Source organism: Anthonomus grandis, chromosome 3 (assembly GCF_022605725.1).
Source record: "Anthonomus grandis grandis chromosome 3, icAntGran1.3, whole genome shotgun sequence".
NCBI classification, from domain to species: Eukaryota; Metazoa; Arthropoda; class Insecta; order Coleoptera; family Curculionidae; genus Anthonomus; species Anthonomus grandis.
In genome coordinates this window covers 617,397-638,107 of record NC_065548.1, presented here as the reverse complement: position 1 = coordinate 638,107, position 20,711 = coordinate 617,397, and the positions used below count along the sequence as shown (strand labels likewise).

Here is a 20,711-nt window from a genome sequence, read left to right as displayed (position 1 = left end):
ATTTAAATTTAATGACGGATTTTTATGAAGATTGGTGATAACGAAGCTGGGTCTTTCCTTTATCTCCCTCTATTAGCAAATCCGCCAAAATTCAATTCAAACCAAATTCACCAGTTGGTAATTTGTCTATAAAACCTAGAAATATTAACATGAAAATTGATGAAGATAAACGTAGATGTTCCTTCTGCCATCCAGTATCAAAAAATAAATCAAAAATTTGTCTTCACTTACAAATTTAAACTAAATAGCACTGTAGTGGAATATGGTAAATTTAATAATAATGAATTTAAGAATAGTAAATTTAAGAATAATGATAAATTTTCACTATCAAAAACTTAGCCAAATTTTAAGTTTAAAATCATATTAACAGGGTGAAAGTGCCTCCATTCTTCATAGACAATTTTCATGTAAATAGAAACCGTTTAATTAGCAAACAATAGGCTTGTTTTCAATTTGCTTGAAATCTTTGGATTCATAGAGAACTAATATGATCATTCTTTAATTAAACATAAGAATTGAGAAAATAGAGTTTGTTATGTAGGCAGCTGTTAATATCCCAATGAGATTAACAGTCAACTAAGTAGGAATCATTTAATTAAAAACTTAATTATTTTAAGTGATTTAGAGATCCATAGAGAAGGCGCTAAGTAAATTGGTAATTTTCAGTCATGTGGGTCCTTTGATTGTCCTTTATGATTGTTTTTTGCTATTTTTTTCCAGTATTTGTTGTCTTGTTTCCAGGCATATTAAATTTTTACATTTTATTCTAGGAATTTTGTAAAAAAATGTTTTATTAAAGTCAAATCTATTGTATTTTACCCCTTATTAACAAATCAGTTCAAATGTAATTGGTTAGCAATATTAACTGGGAAAACTTACTTAGAATACGCGCATTCACCATATCTTCAAAGCCAAATTTCAATAGTCTATAAAATTTTGATTTATTAATGGATTTTCATGAAAATTGATGACAATTGAACTGAATCCTCCTTTTACCAACAACTATCAATAAAATAACCAAAATTCAATGGTAAGGGCATCTTAACTATGTCAAACTAACTCGAGTTTAATCGCAACTAATTTTTAACACCCTATAAATCCTAAACTTATTAACCAATTGTTATGAAAATTACGGATAATGATGCTGGATCCTTCCTTTATTGCCACCTATTAACAAACCAGGCAAAATTTAACTCTAAAGCCATATCAACAGTGTACAACTAACTTGAGGTTATCGTCTTCAGCATTTTTTCACCTGCCTATAAAACCCAAACGTATTAATAAATATTCAAGAAAATTGGTGATAATGACAGTCATCCACTAATAATAAATTAGCTAAAATTTGACTTCAAAAATGAGTAAAACTATTATCGAGCACGTGACTCACCATTTATCCAAAGCCAATTTTCAACACCCTAAAGAACTTAAATTTATTAATGGATTTTTATGAAAATTCGTGATAATGGAGCTGAACTTCCCCTTATTGCTTACTATTAACACTGAAACCAAAACTGAACTCCAAGGTCTCCTTAAGAATGTAAAACAAACTTGGGGTATCTGCCGTCACCATTTTTTTCAAAGCCAACTTTAAGAAGCCTGTAAAATTTAAACTAATTAATCGATTTTCGTGAAAATTGGTGATAGAGGAGGTGGGTCCTTATTACTATTAACAAACAAACCAAAAAATAACTTTAGGGCCATTTTAAGAATGTGTAACCAATTGAAAGTGCGTGCTTTCGCCATTTCTTCAAAGTTTTAACAGCCTTTAAGACTTAGATTTATTAATGAATTTTCATAAAAATTGGCGACAATTAAGCTGAATCCTTCCTTTTCCAGTAACTATCAATAAATCAACAAAAATTCAACTCTAAGGGAATATTGACTATATAAAACTAACTCGAGTTTAAGACCTTCACCATTTTTTTACGACTTATTTTCAACAGCCTATAATTCTTAAACTTATAATCAATTTTCATGAAAATGTTTGACAATGAGGGCAGATGTTCCTTGCATTAACCGCTATCAACAGATCAGCCAAAATTTGACTTACGTTATAATTGTCGCTTACTGAATTTGTGCGATAACAAACTAATTGTTTTTATTCTTGGAGGTTATTGATTCAACTCTTAGTAAGTTTAGCAAAAATGAAAATTGCACGGAACCGGGGCACACGGTCGAACCTCACCGTTAATCCTGAAAAAACTGTACTTATTCCGTTTATGAAAAGAAGAAAGATAAAAGATCTGGCCAATCCAACTCTCTTCTGTAAATGTCTTCAGTTTTCCCGGGAAGGTAAATACTTAGGTGTCATTCTTGATGTAAAACAAATCTGGAAATCGCATATTGAAATCACCAAGGAAGTAATAGGAAAAAATTTGAGATTTTCACCGCACATAGTTCAATCACTATACACTACTGTGGTAAGATCCAAATTAACCTACGGCGCGGCGTAACAATTGGTAGCCAAAAGTTAAAGAAAGCAGAGTAAAAAGCATAGTCTACACAAGTACAGACTCACCTATTAAAACTCTAAAGACTTGACTGCTTATACATTCCAGGAGCAATGGGTAGCACTCCAACTGTTGCCATGGAAAGCCTGCTTAATCTTCCATCTATCATTGCTAGGGAAGAGGCTAGAATGGGGGCATACAGACAATGAAATGGCAACTGGTATGAAAAAACACACTACAGGTCATATAAGAATATTAAACACCTTAGAGATCACTCTAACAGTGACATTATGACGACCAAAATCAGCATGAGTTAGTATGGTATACTGACGGTTCAAAAATGAATAGTGGAACAGAAGCAAGAATATAACGATTTTTAATCAAGAGTTAACTTGCTTGCTCACTCAGACAACATACCACAGTATTCCGGGCGAAATTCATGCTAAAGAGATGATTGTGCCTAAGTGAAAACTTGGAAAGAGGCTATGTCAACAAGAACATAATAATCTTTACAGACATTAAGGATCAATAAAAGCTCTTAAATGCTCAAATATAGTGTGGAAAGTAATGAATTAGTGTGGAACTATTTAGTAATCCTTAGTCTAGCAAACTCAAACAGGGTAAACCTTGTCTGTGTGCCAGGACATATATGTGTGGAAGGCAATGAAAAAGTAGCCTCCCTAGCAAGAAGGTCGCGAGGGTCCGAAAAAAGTACAGTTTTTAAAAAATGGAGTAAAGAGACTCACGAAAGCCACCGGAATACCAGGGCTGAATCATATCAAAATATTGCTGAAAGGCCTATCAGCCACTTTTACCTTCGTGTAGTGTCAATTATCGATTTCATAGTAGTTCAATAAACACTTAAAAACGTTTAGAAAATGAATGCAATATATCTCGTGAATAATGTATGGTACAAAAATCAGTTGTACCTCAATTTAGTGAGTTTTCTGCATTTTTTTTAATTTCAAAAAACTTGCGATAGTAAAAAATAATTTATTGTCCCCTGAAACAAAAACGGCAAACGCAAGGGAACAAAAAACGCAAAAAACTTCGTTTTGGCGGCCTCTATTGCTGTTTCCGTAGGTTTTATAGCTTTGTTACATGAGATCAAAATTGTAGAGAATTAAATTCTCTACAATCAAATCGAATCAAAAAACGTTTGGGCGTTTCTCAAAAACGGAAGGCAGAGGAGATACACATCTCTGAAATTAAATTTTTCTAATGGAGCACTTTCAACTCTCAAAGTATGAGACCAGGGACCATTTTTTTTTCGCTTTCAAATTCTATATTGACTGTATTAACAATAGAAAATTAAAGAAATAATTTCTTCCGAGTCCTTACTAAAGATCAGAATAGTGACGAGATTACTCACTGGCAACTGCACTAATGTAAACTGAAGTATTCCATAAAGAACTTTTGCGAAGACTTTGCGAAGATCGCTGCACTTGATCGCTGAAGGAAACAAAACCTACTGGAGGATCCTCAGAAGTAAACTCACAGAAAAAACTAATAAAGACCTTACTGCGTCTAGCAAATATAAGTGACATTTTCAATTAGGAAAACTGCAACAGGGGATACAATAAGCGTTTGGCTGCAGTGTCAGAGATTTATTAATACCTTGCCCTGTTGCAAGAATAAATTAATCAATCAATTAAGGTTAGGATTTTGGTGTAGAAAGTTTAATGTCATGGGGTAGATAGGTTTTCTAAATGCTATAAAGATTTAATGTTAACCACTTCTTCTCATTAAGACTAAAGATAAGTGAATTGAATACTGTATTGTGTATTGAATTGAATTGAATTAAACAACAATGTCTTTTCCATGTTTCCAAACTACAAACATGGAAGACTTACACGTGATATTAGTGACATTTTCCCAAGCATTTCCATAGAGAGAGGTATTGTAGAGCTGAACGGGCTACTCATTGAGCATTTCATGATTTCCAATATCTCGAGGCATGAAAAATATCGGCTTTTATATAATATTCTTATATAAAAGCTCTCTGCAGCTAGTTTGAAAAGAAACTTTTCTCTTTCGAACTAGGCTAGTTAAAGTGTAGACTATAACTAATATACTAATATCCTCGTCTGATAATTATAATATCAAACTATTTTAATCGAATAAAACTGACGTCCAGTACGCGCCTTCACCGTTTCTTCAAAACTAATACAATAGCCCACAAAATTTAAACTAATCAATCGATTTTCACGAAAATTCCTAATCATAAAGCTAAACCCGCCCTTTATCGCTTCCTATAAAACAAACCAACGCAAATTTAACTCTAAAACTGTCAATATTTACCCTAATAGGCCAATTGGTGGCGGAATAAGTAGATGGTACAGGTATAACCAGCCACTGTCTCCCTTCAGCCAATGTGGTGGTCAAAATGGCACTTTCGCCAAAAACCGCGTCCTCTCTACTATTGGAGTTGCAACAATTCCGTTCCGAGAACGTTTTTATTAAATTATCGGCGGAGTTTACGTAGAGTCGATCCTCGCCCTGGAGATACAAATGACTCTGGTGGCTCTAAAAAGTTTAATTAAAAGTTAACATCTAATTAGGAATCTTTAAAAAAAGCACTTACCATACAGGGATTAATGGTGAGCGCACTCTTAGCGAAATCTAACTGGATTAAACTGGCTTTCGAGGTCTCCAGTGTTACTTTGTTGCCATTCTCGGTCGGCTCGTTATCAGATGTGGAACTTCCGCCATCTTTTCTAATCATCCACAGTTGATAACCTTCGGTGGCAAAATCCTGTTAATATAAGCAAAATTCTTTAGTCAATTGGATTAATAAAACGCTGTTAGAGGTTTTGACTTCTGTATAAAGTCTTCCTCAGGGGTCTTTACACCATCAATTGCCTGCAAAAAAACAAAAAATGTCAAATGCATATACTCAAAAATTCCTTTAATTGCCCTGAGGATGACTCCTTTTGTCTAAGAATTTATTCAAAAATCTCATCCATTCTTCTCTAAGAGACCAACATACAAAATTGACGAAAAACAAATAAAAACACAAAGTCACGGTCTCACAACATGTAATTAAACGGGCTACACATGTTTCGCTCTAGTTAGAGCATCATCAGGCCTAAAATAAAAATACTACTTAAACAAAACTAAAAACTTACATAAAACAATAAAAACCCTTAGAAGCCATCCACACACTTCACAGTACATAAATAAACAATAATTTTAAGGTTATAAATTGTACAAAGCAGAAAATAAAAAATAAAAAGTGGGCCGCAACAACGTAGACTCAACGAGAATCGAACCCGGTACAACAAGGTTATAAGTATAAGTGTAAAACCTATCGGCTATACGGACCTAATGCTAAAACAACTTAACACGTTAGCCAATGTAAATTGAAGAAAGTGACTACAAGGAAAATGTTAAACGATACTTAGCTAAATTAAATTGTTAAAAATTAAATTAGGTTCGAAAGTAAACCCGTCATTCACACACACGAGAACAGGACTCTTCCATTTTCTCCAGAAGGTCAAGCTTCTTACCTTTAGGGCATTCATGAAGCATTTCAGCTCCCACCCCCGGAGAAAAATTATGAGTAGAGGCCAGCAAATGATTCGCAAACGCTGATTTGGTATCACTGACATTGGTCTTTTTAAATTTTTCAAAAAGCGCTACGTGTTCTTTAATGCGTGTAGAGATTTTTCTTCCTGACTGGCCAATGTATACTGCGTTGCAATCGTCACATTTTAAAGAGTAAACTCCTGATTTAGAAAGGATGCCTGCCTTGTCCACTCTACTGACTAATTGGTTCTTTAAATTATTGACTGTCTTATACGCGATTTTTACATTTAGGGATTTAAAGAATCTTACTAAATTTACGGAGATAGAAAAAAGAGAGAGAAAAAAGGTCAAGGATCTAAAGGAACTTATTGAGTCCTTATTATGAACAATATTGTAGGTCAATTTATATTTCTTTAAAAATTTAATTTGTAATAAATTTTGTCTATTAAATGAAGGGGAAATCCGTTGTTGAGAGCAATATGTTTTATAATATTCAATTATTTAGCGAAAGCTCCTTTTGACAAGGGGATATTAAACAATCTATAGAAAAATGAATTAAAGGAGGCAAATTTATATGAGTAGGGAGAATTTGAAGAGAATACTGAATTACATTATCGGTAGTAGTGGGCTTACGATATATTTCAAAAATAAGTTTATTGTTACATTTCTTAACTAGAAGGTCAAGAAAAGACAAACAACCATCTTTTTCTTCTTCGATTGTGAATGAAATGTTAGGGTGTAAGGAATTATTTAATTATTTATTATTTTAGGCCTGATGATGCTCTAACTAGAGCGAAACACGTGTAGCCGGTTTAATTACATGTTGTGAGACCGTGACTTTGTGTTTTTATTTGTTTTTCGTCAATTAAGAGTTTATTTATTTTGGTTCATTCTTGACCTGCGAATGATGACTTACCATAGATAAAACCCTCAAAGGATTACACCGTTGGATGTCGACGTTTAAGCCGTAATCCCAGCCGAGGGAGCACATCAGTAGGGCGCCAAAGGTGGACCACATGGCGATGCCGCCTTGCACCCACGCGCCCACCAGGGCGCACCCGTCCGGAGTCCATAGGACGGTGCCGATGGCCCCCGGACATCCCGGATAGTCTTTGCTGCCCAAGATGCAATTGTGGGAGGTTTCCAGGCCGCCGGTACTGTCGTCTACATAGTAGACGATGCACTCTGAGCTGTAAGAGAGGCACTCTGGAATTTTTACTGTAATAGTACACATTATTGGGTTTGTGTTTATATCACGGCGATTGAGTGGACTGTATTATTTATATGAGCCGTTCAAAAGTGGTCTAACTCCCTTAAAGTAGACATTTAGAAAATTGATATTTTGCATCTGGATGAATTAAAAAATCACAGTAACATATTCTTTACTTTTTTGTACATATTTATAATAACCCTGCACTAAAATTTCATATGGTAAACATTTTTACTGATTCCGCCCATTAATTACATTTTGGCCGCCCAATGTCATTCTTCCAGTAAGTTTTTTTCAAAAACATAGCGGAAAAGTGGTATAACTTGGAGAGTTATAACATTTTTCCTCGTAAAAGTTAACCAAATTTCACAAAACTGATGAAACAAAGAAAAATAATAGCTGTAGTATGTTTACTATGATATCTATTACTGATAAAAGTGTTCAAAAAATATAGAGCTTGAAGAGCAAAACATTACTACTACTTATCTTACATACTAAACTTACAGGAAGGAGAGTAAGAACAAGTTATTAAACAAATTAATCTTCATCAGAATCGGATAATGGACCACTGTCAACAGCATCTTCTTTTTTCAGTAAGTCCAGGAAGAACTGATGCTGAATCGGGGGAATCCACTGAAGAAGTTCTATCATATCTTTTTTCTTAGCTACAGTAACTGATCTACACACTACGTACCATAACACTAAAAAAAACTGACTAAACAAGAAAAAGCGAGTTTAATAGGACCTGGCACGACATCGGAACAGCGTGGTGCCTTGACTTATACCACTATTCCAGCGAACGAATCCATTATGTTGAGAGGAATAACGTTAGGAAGCTCTTATCTTAGCTAAGTTAAAATTTTGACTTGAATGACTGAATATATTAGACCAGTAGAAACATAATTAATGGTATAACTGAAAAATTAAAAAATACTGACATATACCACTTATCCTCTGAGCGGCTCATATAGGCAAAGGTTCTTTTTTCAAAATTTATTTATTAGTCTTATCTCCTTGCTGCTCATAATCTCCAAAATTATTGAAAAATGTATTGCTGCTCAACTTGTGAAATTTTTTGAGGGTAACAATCTTTTTACATTGATCCAGTTTGGTTTCAGGAAGGGTAAAAGTACCACTATGGCCATTTTAGACTTAGTTGATTACTTGTTAAATGCTTTTGATAGCTTGCAATATGGCAGTGTCTTGTTCTGCGATCTGAGCAAGGCATTCGACTGTGTTCCCCATAACATATTGCTGCAAAAACTTTCTAAATATGGACTCAGTCCCAACAGTGTTAAACTTCTCGCTTCCTATCTGGCCAATAGAGATCAGATGGTGTCTTCAGCAAAAAGTGGGATAACCATAGGTGTTCCGCAAGGATCTGTTTTGGGGCCTATCCACTTTTTGATCTATATAAATGACCTACCATTAACTGAACCATCTGGTAAATTCACCATTTTTGCTGATGACACAACAGTGGCATGTGCCGGAGATACACTTGAGACCGTAGAGAGGAAATTGAGAGTATTGCAGGGGGGAATTCAGGAATGGTTTAACATGAACCATAACCATTTAACAAAGTTATTTTTACTCTGAGACCAACTGACATATCAAAGGATTTTTCTGTTAAGTTTCTGGGAATTTTATTGGATCCTCTACTTCACTGGCATACCTACATTAATATTGTTGCTGGAAGGCTAAAAACATCTATATATTATGCCCTTCGTCGCCTAGCTGGATGTTTATCTGAATCTGGCTTAAGAACAGTCTATTTTGGCACCTTCAATCCCTTAGCCACATAATATGCTATTCTAGCGTGGAGTCATGCCCCACAAACAAAAAGGTTGTTTTCACTACAGAGAAGGGCAATCAGAATTTTGGGTAGGCTGGATTTCAGGGAGGACTGTAGATCTGTTTTCTCTATGAAGGGAATACTTACCCTATCTTCCGTATATACAGGGTGTTTTCTAACTACGGTACGAAACTATACAGGTTGAATCGTTAGGTCGTTTTATGAAAAAAAGTTCCTATGAACGTATGTCGGGAGTTGCTTTGTTTCTAAGATACAGGGCGATGAAGGTTCAAAAAAATAACGGTGTTTTAAAAATACTATAACTATCCTTAAACCGATTTGGTTGAAATTTGGTGCAGTTATTTGAAGTTATAAGACGCTTATTTAGTTGTAACTAGATTGAAATTATTAGGTCCAGTGGCGTGTCAGTGGGCACCACATGCTTATTGTTGAGAAAAAAACAAGGCCAATAATTAATTGTTTTGCAGCTTTTTATTTATTTTTGTATTAAAGCAACTAAAAATACAACTTTTTCGTATCTTATCTTATTATCTTCATATCTGGCTTTGTTTTCGAGAAAAAAAATTTAAAGTATCTTTAACTCATTCTAAAAATTATCCATGGACGACATCAATTTTCCAGGCAACTGAAATGATTTTTAATTTTCTTCTTAAAAAAATAATTTTCCAGTTTCCCAGGCTTTCTGAATAAAGGCTATAATAATAATAAATTATTGCAAAGACCTAATAAGCTTTCCTAAAATCATCACACCAAAATTTGTCTTATATATATAATATAATATTATATGTAGTTAGTATTGTAATATCTATTATTAGAATTGTATCTGTAACTAGTCTTTTTGCCATAGAGACATTATAAAAAAAAAAAATATGTAATGCCTGCTTTAGAATCAATAGAGCTATACAGAAGATTCTAATTAATATGTTTTCATTAAACAACATGATAATAACCTTTCTCCTCCCAGACAATATTGCTCAATTTGCAAGAATTTTATAATAAAATAATATAAACAATTTAACTTACTTGGCCCTGCCGAAAGTGATCAGTCTATATTTATGATTAATAGTGGTACAAGTGGCATCCTCGATACCTTGAGCCCAAATTCCTTGCACTTGCTACAAATTAAAAAAAAAATCAGAACCTCAAATTCTGTCGTAAACATTGATTAAAACCTACATTAGGATCAAACTTTAATGAGGAGGCAGTCAAAAAGGCGGCCCTACCATCATTTAAGACTATTGAAAAACCCCCAACCAATGGAGAGTATTCAATATCAATTATGTGAATGGTCTCTTCCACAATGGGTATTGCTAGAAGAAAGAATTAAAATAATAAATTGGCTTTGGCATAAAAACTCCTTAAAAATACCTTTTGACACTTGTTGATTAATACAAAAAGGGATTCTCCTAAGGTCTAAAGTGTAATCACGATTTTGGGTGCCATCCCATCTGTACCTCAAAACGTGATTTTCCGTAGTGGAAATCATGATTTCTTGCATCGTTATGCACACAATACCAGTGATTTTTCCATCCCATACTAAGGCCTCTTCACTCTTATATAGAAATAAGTTTTTAAATTACACTAAGAAACTTATTAATTTTCTGACTTACAATTTCTAAAGATAATGGAGGGATAGTTTCTTTAATAAACAACTCGGCACTGTCCCTTCTAAGGTTGGCATGGGGCGAGTCTGTTTGTATGTACAGCCCTTTTTGGTTTGATATGACATTTAGTTTATAGAAAATAAGATGTCCCTCAGAGGTCTGAAAGTTGTCATGTACATTCAGATTATAAGCTACTAATCAGACTTACAGCTATAACAATTTTGCTTGAATCAGGTTTCCATTCTGCTGTGATGTTTGTACCAAACTTTTCAATAGACTTTGCATCCCTTCGGTGGAATACTATCGGGACACAGGGCTAAAGTAGTTTTAGAGAGTCATGATGAGTATACAGCTCCGGAGGATACATTTATTGTACTTTTACCTTACAAAACCAAATAGCCAAGCAATCATCAGTTAAAATAGCCACCAATATCCTGTCCCTGTTACATTTGATCTGTTTCAAGGAATAACTACTAGAATCCGGGGGGATTTGGACCACTTTAGGCCACCCTATCGGGAAATACATTTTCGCATCTAAAGGCTGATCATTACTGGGACTTTAAGTGGATTTCTCTAATTAAATTAAATCTAAAAACACACTTTCACACACAAAATTAATGTTTTGGTTTTTTTTTGTCATGTTGTCAACAAATGACACGAGGTGGGGCGAACTGTCAACCGGTGACGTTGACAGGTAAACAGACGTGAAGTTCGCTTTAACATTCCTGCTAAGGCCACTTTTAAAATATATTTTACTGTACGTCAGCCCAAAGATAAAATAATGTCCAAATAATTAATGTTTGCCGCACGTAAGTTCGGCTTCCTTGAATGGGTTTCGCGAACGTCCTATGCTTAATTTGATTTTTCGCGGGTTTATTAAGCCAATTTTTGTTATTAAAAGTTGAATAATTAAATTTAATATTGTATTAAAGGGTTTTAATATTATATGTGACTCAAAAGAGTGAGGGTAAGTTGATAAACAGTCAATGAAAGTCACCAAAGAGGGTGCTGATTTAACATTAACACAAGGGTGCCATTAAAATGTGCGCTTTTACTATAACCGAAGTAGTGGCGCTTTCTTTTTGTAAAATTAAAAAACGAGGTTATAAGTTAAAATAAGTACTAATTAATTCAAAATATAATAATAAAACTTAACTTCGTAATATATTATAGAGAATAGAAAATATAAAACTTCTTGTAAATCAGTTATGTTTACCATATTATGTCTTGTGGATATATGAGAAAAAGGGCGTCATATGACAGTGATCCTCTATCCCAATTTTTGTTTGTATTTATTTTGTACCCTATATAATTGTATGCATTGTATTTTTTATAATTACATACTTGTTTCATTAATTTTAACTTAATTTAATGTTATGTAATTCAATATTTAAAAGCATCAGTGACGTTACAATGAGTTGCTTAATCTCGTAACGCACCTGAAAACAGATTATGACCTTTGACGTTGACAGATGTCAAAATTGAAATAAAACGAAATCTTTGGTGTGGATTTGTTTGAACACGTAGTCATGGCACGCCATATTAATATTTTATTCAATTACTATATAAATAATATATATTAGGCACGCATTAATTTACGAATTAAAAGAAACACGGATTTAGTACCAGAGACAATTTTTAGACTTGACATGACATAACCTAGAAATATGACGTCATACTTATAATAGGCTACTTGACCGACGGTGATGACAGGCGGGGTTGATTCAATATTTTCAAACCCCCTCTGACCTTGACATCCCTTTAACAATTTTTCTTCTCATTTTCAACCATAAAAAACATTCACCTACGGTTATATATACCACGCCCATAGAGCTGGCAAATGTATACCTTTTTATTAGGAGTTAGCCTTAAGAAATTAATATTAAAGTCTATTTTGAATGGCCTTTAAGAGGATAAACCAAGCGAGCGTTTAACAATCTTATATAAAAATTATATCCGGTAGATTGTGCTTATAAGTCAAGTAAAGATTTCAATTTCGTAAGTACTTATGTTCAAATAAACAAAAAATTTAATATATAACAATTTAATGGAATATATCCTCTTAATATAGAGCCTTGGATATTATTCCGAAAAGATTTTCTTATTCGGGAGGACATCTGTTCCCGTGGCGCGTCACATGCCCGGCTAAATATTAAAACCGCATTTTTACTACGGAAAAAAGGTTAATTTGAAGGAGAGAGAGAGAAAAAAAAAACATTAGGTTTCCAAATTGGGTTAAATCATCAAAATAACAGCCGCCATCTGTCATTAATGTCGCTTGTCAAATGTCATCTGTCAACGTCAATTGTCATCTGACTGAATTTTGTAATTTTCACGGTACCATTATTGCGTCCTAAATCAGTCCGAATACCCCAATAAATTACGGATTATATGGTATCATCAAAATAAAACCATCAGTTGTATTAATATACTTCAAGGTCATATTCATTATCTCTCGCTGCCGATTGCATTAATGCACCGTCAATCGTAAACACAATTTACTAGTTCAAGGATGTTTTGGATCGCTGTTATCGTTGTGCTCCTGGGCCTGATCACATGGAAATTCTACCTGAAGCCCTACAGGGTATGGAGGAACATGGGAGTGCCGCAGACCAACCCCGTCATATTTTTCGGGGACACCTGGGCCACCTTTTTTAAATTCATGAGTTTGCCGCAATGGATGTCTTGGATTTATAACAAACATCCAGAGAGCAAGTGAGTAATATCTCACCATATAAAACTTATAGAAAAAATGGCGATTTTATTGTTCCAGATATACCGGCATGTATCAATTCACTATTCCGGTATTGGCCGTACGTGATCCGGCAATGATAAGGCAATTGGCCGTCAAGGATTTCGATTACTTCACCGATCACAATAGTTTCACCATCTCTGACGATATCGATCCCTTGTGGAGCGGCAATCTTTTTTCTTTAAAAGGTAATATTTTTTAAAATTCCCGCGTCGGTGCTATAGGTTTCTGTAATACCGACTTAGAGTGTCAAAAATAAAATGGCGGCTTATTTGAATTTTGCTTGCGACAGTAATTTTGTACCCGATTTGTAAAATGTACAGGGAGGTTCCAGTTTCAAAAATGCATTTTGCAATATTACGATTTAAACATAAATCAAATTTAAATAGCAATATTGTCGTTTTATTGATTTTTTTATAGCACAGAGTGATTGAGATATAGGCTTATATGACATAGAGCATGTGAAAGAGAGAGATGGAGAGAATTTTTTTTTCCCACACAAAGACAAATTAAAAAAACAGTACACCTATCTTTGTCCAATATATCGGTTTTTCCTATTATATTTTAATATGAAATTTAAATTAAAACGCTCGTTTATTGTATTTGCTTGCATCACAGTGAATAAGACAGAGATAAATTTATGGAGAAACATTTCGACAGTGTTCACACTTACCGTAATAAAATAAAAAGAGGTCGAAGCATAATTTCTCTGTTTTAGAAAGTTGAGCAGTAGAAATTTTAAAATTTTAGGCGTTTTAATTTAAAATATGTTTCAGCTCTTGGTTAATGAATTAATATATAATTAAGGCTTAAGTTAAAATAATTTTACAATGGCAGGCAGTTGAGCTAAAAAATTTGAAGGGCTTTAAGTCAAATTATGCCTCAACTGCCTGAAATAATTAATTAACTAATTTTTAACTTAAAATTATTTCAAAGTTCCATGCAATTGAGTTTCATTAAATAATCATTAATCATAAATTTCGAGCATTTTAATTAAAATTACGCCCCAACTGCTTGGAATAATAAATTAATTAATTAATTAAATTGTAATTGACCTTTGAGTTTTAAAGTTGCGAAACTTTAATTAACATTATGATTGGAGCAATTCAGAAATATTCCTTAATAAAATTGATTAAACACAGGTTTTCTAAAAAAAATCCAAAATTTAAAAAAAAAAATGTTTTTTGAGAGTATATTTTTTTTTTCAAAAAATTTACAGAATCCTTCATAACTCAAGAACCGGCCAACGGAAATATTTGAAAATTCATATACAGGTTGTTTAATAAAATTTATTGGACACCTGTTTCAGAGTTTTCTAAAAAAAAACGAAAATTTTGAAAAAAAAAATTTTTTTTGAAAGAATTTTTTTTTCAAAAAATTTATAGAATCCTGCTAAATCAAGAACCAGTTAACAGATACGTTTGAAAATTTGTATAGAGTTTCTTTATTAAAATTTATTAGACTCTTACTTCAAAATTTTCCAAAAAAATTCCAAAATTTTGAAAAAGAAACATTTTTTTGGGAGAACATTTTTTTTTCCAAAAATTCACAAAATGCACATAACTTAAAGCTAAGCGACAGATTTGTTTGAAAATTTGTACATACATTCTTCACTAAAATTTATTAGACACCTGTTTCAGGATTTTCCAAAAAAATTGGAAAATTTTGAAAAAAAATTTTTTTTTCGAAAATCTTTTTTTTTCAAAAATTCACACAATACTCATAACTCAAAAACCAGCCCACAGATTTGTCTGAAAATTTGTACACGGATTCTCTAATAAAATTGATTGGATACCTGTTTCAGGGTTTCCAAAAAAAAATCGAAAATTTTGAAAAAAAAAATTTTTTTTTCAAAAATCATTTTTTTTTTTCAAAAATTCACACAATACTCATAACTCAAAAACCAGCCGACCGATATGTTTCAAAATTTGTACACGGATTCTCTAATAGAATTGATTGGACACCTGTTTCAGGATTTTTTAAAAAAATCAAAAATTTTGGAAAAAAATTTTTTTTTCAAAAATTCACACAAAACTCATAACTCAAAAACCAGCCGACAGATATGTCTGAAAATTTGTACACGGATTCTCTAATAAAATTGATTGGACACCTGTTTCAGGATTTCCAAAAAAAATCGAAAATTTTGAAAAAAAAAAATTTTTTCAAAAATTCACACAATACTCATAACTCAAAAACCAGCCGACCGATAAGTTTCAAAATTTATACACGGATTCTCTAATAGAACTGATTGGACACCTGTTTCAGGATTTTTCAAAAAAATCAAAAATTTTGGAAAAAAATATTTTTTTCAAAAAATTTTTTTTTTCAAAAATTCACACAATACTCATAACTCAAAAACCAGCCGACAGATATGTTTCAAAATTTGTACACGGATTCTCTAATAAAATTGATTGGACACCTGTTTCAGGGTTTCCAAAAAAAATCGAAAATTTTGAAAAAAAAAATTTTTTTCAAAAATTTACACAATACTCATAACTCAAAAACCAGCCGATCGATATGTTTCAAAATTTGTACACAGATTCTCTAATAAAATTGATTGGACACCTGTTTCAGGGTTTCCAAAAAAAATCGAAAATTTAAAAAAAAAAAATTTTTTTCAAAAATTCACACAATACTCATAACTCAAAAACCAGCCGACAGATATGTTTCAAAATTTGTACACGGATTCTCTATTAAAATTGATTGGACACCTGTTTCAGGATTTTCCAAAAAAATTCGAAAATTTTGAAAAAAAAAATTTGTTTTTCAAAAATAATTTTTTTTTTCAAAAATTCACACAATACTCATAACTCAAAAACCAGCCGACAGATATGTTTCAAAATTTGTACACGGATTCTCTAATAAAATTGATTGGACACCTGTTTCAGGGTTTCCAAAAAAAATCGAAAATTTTGAAAAAAAAAATTTTTTTCAAAAATTCACACAATACTCATAACTCAAAAACCAGCCGATCGATATGTTTCAAAATTTGTACACGGATTTTCTATTAAAATTGATTGGACACCTGTTTCAGGATTTTCCAAAAAAATTCGAAAATTTTGAAAAAAAAATTTGTTTTTCAAAAATCATTTTTTTTTTCAAAAATTCACACAATACTCATAACTCAAAAACCAGCCGACAGATATGTTTCAAAATTTGTACACGGATTTTCTATTAAAATTGATTGGACACCTGTTTCAGGATTTTCCAAAAAAATTCGAAAATTTTGAAAAAAAAATTTGTTTTTCAAAAATCATTTTTTTTTTCAAAAATTCACACAATACTCATAACTCAAAAACCAGCCGACAGATATGTTTCAAAATTTGTACACGGATTCTCTAATAAAATTGATTGGACACCTGTTTCAGGGTTTCCAAAAAAAATCGAAAATTTTGAAACAAAAAAATTTTTTTCAAAAATTCACACAATACTTATAACTCAAAAACCAGCCGACAGATATGTTTCAAAATTTGTACACGGATTCTCTAATAAAATTGATTGGACACCTGTTTCAGGATTTTTCAAAAAAATTCAAAAATTTTGAAAAAAAAAATTTTTTTTCAAAAATAATTTTTTTTTCAAAAATTCACACAATACTCATAACTCAAAAACCAGCCGACAGATATGTCTGAAAATTTGTACACGGATTCTCTAATAAAATTGATTGGACACCTGTTTCAGGGTTTCCAAAAAAAATCAAAAATTTTGAAAAAAAAAAAATTTTTCAAAAATTCACACAATACTCATAACTCAAAAACCAGCCGACAGATATGTTTCAAAATTTGTACACGGATTCTCTAATAGAATTGATTGGACACCTGTTTCAGGATTTTTCAAAAAAATCGAAAATTTTGGAAAAAATTTTTTTTTCAAAAATTCACCCAATACTTATAACTCAAAAACCAGCCGACAGATATGTCTGAAAATTTGTACACGGATTCTCTAATAGAATTGATTGGATACCTGTTTCAGGGTTTCCAAAAAAAATCGAAAATTTAAAAAAAAAAAATTTTTTTCAAAAATTCACACAATACTCATAACTCAAAAACCAGCCGACCGATATGTTTCAAAATTTGTACACGGATTCTCTAATAGAATTAATTAGACACCTGTTTCAGGATTTTTCAAAAAAATTCAAAAATTTTGAAAAAAAAAATTTTTTTTCAAAAATAATTTTTTTTTCAAAAATTCACACAATACTCATAACTCAAAAACCAGCCGACAGATATGTTTCAAAATTTGTACACGGATTCTCTAATAAAATTGATTGGACACCTGTTTCAGGATTTTCCAAAAAAATTCGAAAATTTTGAAAAAAAAAATTTGATTTTCAAAAATCATTTTTTTTTTCAAAAATTCACACAATACTCATAACTCAAAAACCAGCCGACAGATATGTTTCAAAATTTGTACACGGATTCTCTAATAGAATTGATTGGACACCTGTTTCAGGGTTTCCAAAAAAAAATCGAAAATTAAAAAAAAAAAAAAAATTTCAAAAATTCACAAAATACCCATAACTCAAAAATCAGTTAACAGAAACATTTGAAAATCTGTACATAGGTTCTTTATTAAAATTCATTTGACACCCATTGTCTCAGGGTTTTCCAGAAAAACTCCATAATTTTAAAAAGGGAAAATTTTTTTTTGAAAGAATTTTTTTTTTTAATTTTTTGAGCATTTGTACAATGGTTTTTTATTAAAACTGATTGGACACTTGTTTCTGGATTTTCCAAAAAAGTTTCAAAACTTTTAAAAAAAAATTTGTTTTACAGATATCAAAAATCAAAACAAAAACCGTAATCAAAAACTAGCCAACCGATACGTTTGAAATTTTATATACAAGTTTTTTAATTAAAATTATACCCCAATTGCCTGAAATAATTTATTAATTAATTTATTATTGAGACGGGTAAGTTAAAATTATTGTAGAAAGTTGAGCAGTAGAAATTGTAAAATTTCAAGCATTTTAATTAAAATTATGTCTTAGGTCCCTAAAATAATAATTAATGAAATAATTTATAATTGAATTTTAAATTAAAATTATTTTACAATTCCAGGCAGTTGAGTTAAAATTACATTAAAATAAATTCCCTTTAACCATAAGATAATGTGTTGGAGAGAAACAGACTTATGCCAATAACTTATTTTTTCAGCTGTTTTTAACTTTTTATTATCGATTCTTGTGATAGTTTATTGTTTTTAGGGACTCAATAAGTGCCAACAAATTATTATTTAAAGGTCACTCAGAGCCGAAACGTCGAGTTCTAGAAGAAAAAAAATCATGGCAACGAGGCCAATTAAAATTAAAAATGTTCTCAAAAAAATTTTTTTTTTATTCTACATCAATTATTTATTAGAGAAAGACACTGTTATGCCAATAACAATAAAAAAGACAAAAAACTCGTTATTTCTTTACACTTCATTTATATGCATTTATCTAAATTAATAGGTATCAACGGCCGAAATATACGCTTGTAGGCCCGCCCGCCTCCCCAATTAACACGGCGGACCTACGTTTAAAACTCTCGGCCGGAAGTTTTTCAATTTTTTTTTATTGTTTAGGTCAAACCTGGAGGGATATGAGGGCTCTCTTATCCGGTTCCTTTACCAGCAGTAAAATGCGCGCATTGTACCATTTGATCTACGAAGAGGCCGTGAAGTTTTCCGAGCATTTTAAGAATAAAAATGAGCAACTGATCCGGTTGGAGCTGAAAGATTCTTTTACCAGGTTAAGAGGTATTGCGGCATTTACAATTTTAGTGTTTAAAATGGGTTTTTGAAGGTTTACTAATGACGTGATTGCCTCCACCGCTTTTGGCATTAAAGTGGACTCTCTGGAGAATCCTGACAATGAATTCTACAAAATGGGCAAAGTTATGACCAATTTTAATGGCTTTTGGTTTCTGCTTAGGTTTATTGGGATTATACTGTGCCCCTGGTTGTTTAAGGTTAGGATGAATGAATTTTTTAGTTCGGAAATTGATTGGAATATTCTTAGATCTTCGGCATAACGTTTCTTCCTGGAAAAGCCGAAGAGTTCTTCATCAAAACCATCAAGGAAACCATTAAGGTACGCGAGGAGCAAAAAATCGTACGGCCGGACATGATCAATTTGCTGCTGGAGGTGAAAAATGGACAATCCACTAAGGAGGAAAACGATCTGGTGCCGGATACAGGGTTTGCAGTTGTCCAGGAGCACGGTAAGGCTTGACATGGCTAAAAATGACAAAAGCTACATTTGATATTTAGTTAAAGCTAAGAAGCAGGTGAATATTACCGATATGGATATCGCCTCTCAGGCCGTGATATTTTTCTTGGCTGGATTCGATACCGTATCAATGGCTATGTGTTACACCTGCTATGAATTGGCCATTAATCCAGAAATCCAGGACAAACTCAAAAAGGAAATTAAGGAGACTAACGAGAGAGCGAATGGCAAGCCTTCCTATGAAGATATTCTTGAGATGAAATATCTGGATATGGTTATTTCTGGTAAAATTTACGCCTAATAGGTTCAAGGAACACCTCCAAAACTATGTTCTTTGTTAGAATCTTTAAGGAAGTGGCCTGTGGCCCCAGCAGCCGACCGAGTCTGCGTCAAGCCCTACACCTTAGAACCAACCGAACCGTACGAGCGAAAAATCCACTTTGAGGTCGGCATGAGCTTTTGGATCCCGGTTTACGGCCTCCACCGTGACCCCAAATACTATCCGGAGCCGGAAAAGTTCATTCCCGAACGTTTTTCCGAGGAAAATAAGGGAAAACTTACGCCCTACACGTATTTCCCGTTCGGGGTCGGACCGAGGGCCTGTATAGGATCCCGATTTGCCCTATTGGAAGTGAAACTGGTCCTGTTTCACTTGCTGAAGGAGTTTTCTTTGGTTACAACGGAAGAAACTGCCGTCCCGTTGAAGTTTGATAATGCTTCGCTTAATTTTATTCCTGACGGTGGATTTCCACTTGGGTTGAAACGTGATTGACATTGAGAGAGAGAAAGAGCAGTAACTCAGTGCAGTAAGATGTCAAATAATATGATTAGTTGTATCATAATTAGTTGTAGATAGTAATAAATAAATAATGTTTGAATTTGATCCATTAATTTTGGCTGTTTTTATCAATATCCTTCAAAGTTATTTGGGCTAAAAGAAGGAGCATTTCATGCCCCATAATTTATTTATTTATTGAATACAAGAAATAATCTACAGACTAACGTCCAATTACAGAGCGATCAATAATAAAGCTTCTTAATTGTAAAACCAAAAAAAAATATTTCAAGTGTCTGTTACATGAAGCGTAAATGTTTTTTCTCTTAAATAGTACTTCATGCAAAGATATCTAATTTCTAAAGTAA

The 20,711-nt window shown here is 32.6% G+C and overlaps 2 protein-coding genes across 3 annotated transcripts in view; one reads left to right on the top strand and one right to left on the bottom strand.

The window, feature by feature from the left end:
* LOC126734713 (guanine nucleotide exchange factor subunit Rich) overlaps positions 1–11,265 on the bottom strand; it is a 64,875-nt gene extending 53,610 nt beyond the window's left edge. The window contains exons 1-9 of one of the 2 annotated variants that reach the window (XM_050438431.1): positions 10,988–11,265; positions 10,814–10,921; positions 10,612–10,764; positions 10,370–10,553; positions 10,178–10,311; positions 10,025–10,116; positions 6,895–7,168; positions 5,035–5,205; positions 4,752–4,976 (exon numbers count right to left, since the gene is read on the bottom strand). In XM_050438431.1, coding sequence (XP_050294388.1) covers positions 4,752–4,976; positions 5,035–5,205; positions 6,895–7,168; positions 10,025–10,116; positions 10,178–10,311; positions 10,370–10,553; positions 10,612–10,764; positions 10,814–10,921; positions 10,988–11,131 — 1,485 coding nt within the window. In that variant the 5' untranslated portion in view covers positions 11,132–11,265. The remainder of the gene's footprint in view (positions 1–4,751; positions 4,977–5,034; positions 5,206–6,894; positions 7,169–10,024; positions 10,117–10,177; positions 10,312–10,369; positions 10,554–10,611; positions 10,765–10,813; positions 10,922–10,987) is intronic. The other variant, XM_050438432.1, reaches the window with a different exon arrangement.
* Positions 11,266–12,952: 1,687 nt separating this feature from the next.
* LOC126734715 (cytochrome P450 9e2-like) lies at positions 12,953–20,459 on the top strand. The gene is made up of 7 exons (XM_050438435.1): positions 12,953–13,320; positions 13,379–13,545; positions 18,923–19,088; positions 19,143–19,308; positions 19,359–19,560; positions 19,610–19,852; positions 19,910–20,459. Exons 1-7 carry the CDS (start codon positions 13,118–13,120, stop codon positions 20,338–20,340), a joined length of 1,578 nt encoding a protein of 525 aa, XP_050294392.1. The 5' UTR covers positions 12,953–13,117; the 3' UTR covers positions 20,341–20,459.
* Positions 20,460–20,711: the final 252 nt, after the last annotated feature.